The 6,000-nt window shown below is 42.3% G+C and overlaps 1 protein-coding gene across 1 annotated transcript in view; it reads right to left on the bottom strand.

The window, feature by feature from the left end:
* Positions 1–249: 249 nt before the first annotated feature.
* The window catches only part of ZC3H12B (zinc finger CCCH-type containing 12B), a gene marked incomplete at both ends in the record, with an annotated part of 31,353 nt that continues 25,602 nt past the window's right edge, over positions 250–6,000 (bottom strand). The window contains 4 exons of the mRNA XM_079910226.1: positions 250–1,670; positions 2,852–2,958; positions 3,618–3,852; positions 5,289–5,428. Of these exons, the coding sequence (XP_079766352.1) occupies positions 250–1,670; positions 2,852–2,958; positions 3,618–3,852; positions 5,289–5,428 (1,903 nt within the window). The remainder of the gene's footprint in view (positions 1,671–2,851; positions 2,959–3,617; positions 3,853–5,288; positions 5,429–6,000) is intronic.

The raw sequence follows: 6,000 nt of genomic DNA, 5'->3' as shown, positions 1-6,000 counted from the left end.
CTTTACTTGGTCACTTGCTAGCAGTGTGACCTCGGCAAGTCACCTAATCTCACTGAGCTTCAGTTTCCTTGTCTAGAAAGCAAGACATTAGTAAGACTTACCTCACAGGGTTGTTATGCACATCAATGACATAAACACTCTGTAACTTGTAAAGTGTAACACAAAATTATTAGTTACTATTATCATAGTATTAGTGCATTATTGGTATTCATATTTATATTTGTAAAATGAAATAAGTCCTATGTCATGTCAACGTGCAGCCCTAAGCTTAGAAACAATCAAGGCTGCTAGTTGCTGGGCATCTGCTGTGTGGGGATTCTTCTCCATCACTGCAAGGACGATGTTTGAAGGGAAAATATTGCAGAGGTTCTTGTAGGTCTGATACTGGTGCTCTGGGATCATATGCTCCCTGGAATCATTGCACATTCCAACCCAAGGATTCATCCAAAGCTGCTCCATCTTTTCAGGCACGCTCCGTACCATGACTGGCTCATAGCATGGTTGCATGAGGCTGTTACTCAAGGGATAGGAGTGGTAGCCATAGGAGTCAGTTGCACAGGGCAGTGGGTCCCAGCTGGCATGTTGTTCCCGGCACAGAGGAGGGCGTCTTTGCCTCATGGGGTTGCTCTCATACAGACGGGAATCAGAAATGCTGTCCATCCGAGTCATCACCAGGGCACGTCCTGGCTGGGGAGTTGCCCCAGGATGGATATTGGGAGGCATGGGATAGTCCCCAGGACAGCTGGAGTGTGCTCCAGTTGTCGGGTGCTGGGCATGTAGAACTAAGTGGGGGACTGATTGTTTGTTGGGGGCTTGCTTAGAGTCCTCTGGGCCATAGCTCTGCACTCGCGTTAAGGCTTCATGGTAACCATGAGGAAAAGGCTGAAGATGGTTCTGAGATGCTGAGCGATGCAGCTTCAAACTACCTTCAGGATGAGTATCAGCTACAGCCAAATACAGGTTGTTGTAAGAGGAATAGCTGTCGTTCCTGCTATGGCTCATACGATTGTCAGGACAGAGGTTGGGATTCCGGGCGTACAACCCCCGGTCTGTTTCAGCCATGTAGTACTCTCTATTATGCATGCTGTTGATGTTCAATTTGGAGAAGTCACCTAACATTGAATAGTAGCCGTGGTCCCCCAAGGACTCAAACTTTGGGTATTGCTCAGAGTAGCTAATAGGGGTCCCATGGCTATTGGTAACCAGGATCGGGGGGTACTGCATGCTGGTCATGTGCTCCAGTGAGGACTTCTGGTGGGAGAAATGAGAGGATCCTGGCACTGGGCTGCTGGCTGAACGGGTGTTGAGTGCACCCACTGCATGGCTTTTGGCGGGTGGGATTGTGGGGACACTTAGAGCAGTCACAAGTGAGGGGACAGAGCTGGCCTCAGGCTTACGGGCAATGGACAGCCATTCCTCAGGCTCCACAGCCACGGAACGGATGCTGGGATCCGATTGGCGCTTGGGGGCCACACGTTTGACTTCTGAGGTTATGTCACCTTTGGTACTAGACAGCCCTGTGCCACACTTGGCCAGGGTGCCTTCACTCATGGTTTTCACTGTGGACAGTTTGGCACTGATGCGGAGCTCATCAGCCACCGAACGCTGCGGTTGGTTGGCCCGCTCCGGATGGTAGTATTTGCACTTGTGGCCGTAGGTGCATTTTTTGCCTGAAAAATAATGCCTTGTGGTAAGACTCTCTCTCAGAGTAGTGCAACTCTCTGTGCCAGAAGCTGTCGTAACAATCTGGTCACTCAGGTTAGAGTTTTACTGTTTGGGGTTAAGGCAGAAAATTAACTGTTCATAAAGATAGGAGACAGACAACACCGCGGTGGCATCACACACTGTGAGGGGAGAGAGAAGTGGAAACCTGGGGAGGAAACTGCAATGCGAAAGCTAAGAGTTGAGCCATTGAACAGCCTTCATTTTCCTGTAATTCACAACTTTGCCTAGGTATAACCCACATGCTGAGGCAGTGTAGGGCAGCAGCAGGCAGGGTGGTTCAGTGCAAAGAGCACCGGCTTGGAGGCCGGTCAGACCTGAGTTTGAATTCCAGCTATGTCACTTACTAGCCCCGTGACCTTGGTAAGCGATTTTACTTTCTGTGCCTCATTTTCCTATTCTGTAAACAAGGCTCATAATAATACCTTTATTATAGGGTCATTGTGAGGATTAAATGAAAATAATGAACATGAAATACTCTATGATATGAATAAATGATAGTTGAGAACAAACACCTAGTCATCCTATAAATAAATGACTATCCAAAAATAGTGAACATTCAAAGTAGCCTCAGACCAGGCATCCCATGTCATATTATTAGGCTCACAAATTTGTATCCTAGGGACTTGGGTAAGATCATGAAAGTACTCTAGAAAACTATATTTTAAAAAGAAAATGAAAATAAAGTTTGAAAGCAAACTGGAAAGTACAGATTGGAAGAAAAGGGTATTATTAGTTGACAGAGTGTGCAGTCACCTGCCTGAAAGACATGTCCTTCTTCAGGCCAAACCCAATTTGGCATTGCCCTTTCTGATTCCATAGGCCAAGTGGGTTTCTGCACTTCCCTACACCCAGCAACCCTGCTCAGGACAGAGGCAGCTAGAACACATGCATCATTTTAACTAGTGACAATTATTCTTTCCTTCAATCCTAGTTACCTTTTCCTCATGTAATTTCTAAGATGTTTCTTTAAATGCCTAACTGATAATACATGAAGACACAGACTTTAACTCAGAAAGTGGACAAGCCAGGATTTTCCCTTTGGAAGGGAAACCTTGAAGAGAAAAGTATTCACAGAGTTCTCATGTTTCTCTCAGTACAGAACTTGGTTCTGCACATAGGTACTCACCATAAGGGCATGGTTGCTTCTTGTGTTCAGGGACAACGGGTCTCTTTCTTAAGAAGTTTTCAAGGCTTGGGCCATGGCGTCCTAAAGGATCATCTGGAGGCATAAATCTGAAAGCAAGCAAGCAAGAGGCAAATGTCTTCCATTCTGTCTCCACTATCCCTTATCAGGAGTTCAGACCATCACTACCTCTTGCCTATACTGTTGTCACAGCCTTCTAATGGCCCTTCCTGCCTCAAGTCTATCTTCTGCTAAGCCAGCAGTTCTTCCCTCTGTTTCCACTTTAACACAAAAAAGGAATGATTTTTCCCGTGCATCATTCTTCTGTGGATTATAAGTTCTAGCCATACTGGCATGCCTGCTGGTTCCCCCAACATGCAATCCACTTTCACATCTTTATAGCTTTATTCATGATGTCTTCTTTACCTGAAATGCCCAGCAGCCCTCTTTCCTCTGCAGAAACTTCATCTCAAATGTTATCTCCTCTGTGGGGCTTTTTCCTATCATTTCACATAGACAAAGCAATTTAAAAAAATTCTAACCATAGCACATGTCATGACACATTGTGGGAATCTTTCTCTTCTCCAGTACACTTTGAGCCTCTTAAGGGTGAGTCCTGTTACTCATTCAGCCTTTTATCCCCATGGTGACCAGCATAATGCACTGTACACAGTAAGTGTCCAGCAAATGTTTATTGAAATGAAATGAAATCTATCCCTAGTAGTAACTTGGATTTAGGCTATTCAGAGCCTACAGGAAAGAAACATACTTGTCATTCACAAAAGAATACATCAGCAACCGCTCCTCTATAAACTTCTTCCATTCTGGCTTTTCAATTTGAAGGTCTCGGTAGTTATCATTGGATACAATGATGCCATCAGAATCAAAAGCCAGTTTGACTATGAACCGGTCATCATAGCAAACAACTCTCCTGCCCTGGACCCTTCTGGATGGTGTGAAGACAAGAATCTTTTCCTTCTCCAGTTTACGTAGGATATCTTGATCTGTTGAAATACGGATTATATGCCAGAGGGTAGAAATAACCTTTGGAAATCAACAGCATTATCCCCATATTACAAATACAAAAGTTGGTACTAGATTAATATATTATTTGCCCGTAGAGAGAAAGTGGCCTCTATTCCTGGCTATGGCACCAATTTGGATTGTGACCTTAGGCAAGTTACCTTCCCCTTTGCATTCCAGTTTTCTTTCTGATAAAATGAAGGAAATAGATTCAATGACATCTAAGTTTTTAAAACCTACCATGAACAGTGAGAAATAACACTGATATCCTAGCATTCTTGAGGCTTGTTTTGCCCTTTGGCTGAAGCATCAGCTTTTGGTTGCTGAAGAAACCAGGGCAGTATGCTGAGGATGTGTCTGCCAGAAGGAGAATAAAGCATCCCTCCTAGGGACAACATTTTTGCCTTCTGCCTGAGGGAAAGCCATGACTAAGGAAAAACATTAAGCGGTAGCACGTGAGTACTGACCCCCTTTCCTTTTAGCTTCTTAATTACTGAGGAAAGAAGCCAGGATCCACTCTCAGACTGAGGCTGGGAGCCTGTTCAGCAGCTGGCAGATAGCTCCATGACACGGTTCTGACAGCCATTCACTGAACCTTCTCATTTTGCACAACAGGCAAGAGCTGATACTCAGAGGACTGGGGTATTTATGCTCTCAAATGCTGTAAAGAGCTAGCTTCATATACTACTACAAGTGAATGTAGTGATCCTCCTGCCAATAGGGCCACATCATGACTTTTGTGGACTTTAGGCACTTTTGCCTTCATGGGTCCCTTCTTCCATTAAAGAAATATTAAAAATTATACTTTACAACTGGGTTAGTATAAAAACAAACAATCCAGTTAGGTACATTATTATACATTCATTGTTATATTCAATTTTCCCCTCTGATGTTAAAAAAATAATAAAATTAAAACTTTTACATGGGACCCTAAAAGTATCTATCATAGGCCCTAGGCACTGGGCCTCCTGTGCCTCATGGATAAGTTCGCTCTGAATGCCATGGGACTTTTCTCTTTTTCTATTCTACCCCCTAATCTGCAAATCCCACAGTCACTTATCTGGTACAGAATAAGATCCATTGTCTACTATGGTTTCTTTAGTATTTTGGAAAACTCAGATTCATCCCCCTTTAGTCTGAAGTCTGTGGTCAAATAGAAAAAACACTCCTTTTTTTCAACTGTGTGCTTTATTCTTTGCTTGAAATTGAAGTCTTTATTTAACTGCTGTATGCCACAGCAAAATTGTTTATTTGGATCAGGAAAAATATGCTTTAAAATATACTTAATAAAAACATTTTAAGTATACTTAATAAATTTAGAAAAGTAATTATCTAATTTGGGAGCATCAAGCTGTCCCCAAACTATCTTGCCAGCTTTGCCTCTGGATGAGAAGAAATGTCTTATATGAAATGGTACCTGTAATTGGTGCATCAGGGCGGGATTGCTCCTTTCTCCACGCAGGCACAAATACAGTAATGTCTTTATGGCCTTTATCTAGAAACCATTCCACAGCAAGTTGTATTCCTCTGCAGGAGAACTCTTCTTTATTCCCATGGCTTCAGGAAGATAGAGAATGAGAGTAGAGAAGATTGACAACAGGTAGCAAAGAAATACTCCGAACAGGCTTTTTCTTAGCACCAAGGCATTAACGACAGACATATTATTTCTTGAGGATGGCAAAAATGTATTTTTAAAAAAAACAAATTCTTTTTTATTCCATCATTACAAATATTGCAGTTATTATTACACATTCATTCAAGGCCACACCTCCCAACTTATAGCAGCCTTAGTGACTATTTCCTATCATTATTTCCATTTTCTCTCATCTCTTTCTGTTTCTATTACCACTTTCTTTTCAAAGATTCAGATGTTTATCAGATGAAAAAAGAAGAGGTGTCACCAGAGGTTTAGATAAAGTTTATATTGAGGATTAATTGGAGATGAATTTTAATCACATATAGTAAGCTTATAAAACAACTGATAGCAAAAAAGGCACACATAAATGCTGACTGAAAAGTTATCACATTTAATTAAATATGATGTGCCAACAAAAGTCACAGTCTTGAAAATTTTAAGATGTGGGAAATGCTCACAGTGTAATGCTAAAAGAGAAAAGAAAGGATTTGGA

Source organism: Stenella coeruleoalba, assembly GCF_951394435.1.
Source record: "Stenella coeruleoalba genome assembly, chromosome: X".
NCBI classification, from domain to species: domain Eukaryota; kingdom Metazoa; phylum Chordata; class Mammalia; order Artiodactyla; family Delphinidae; genus Stenella; species Stenella coeruleoalba.
This window is presented reverse-complemented; position numbering and strand designations above follow the sequence as displayed.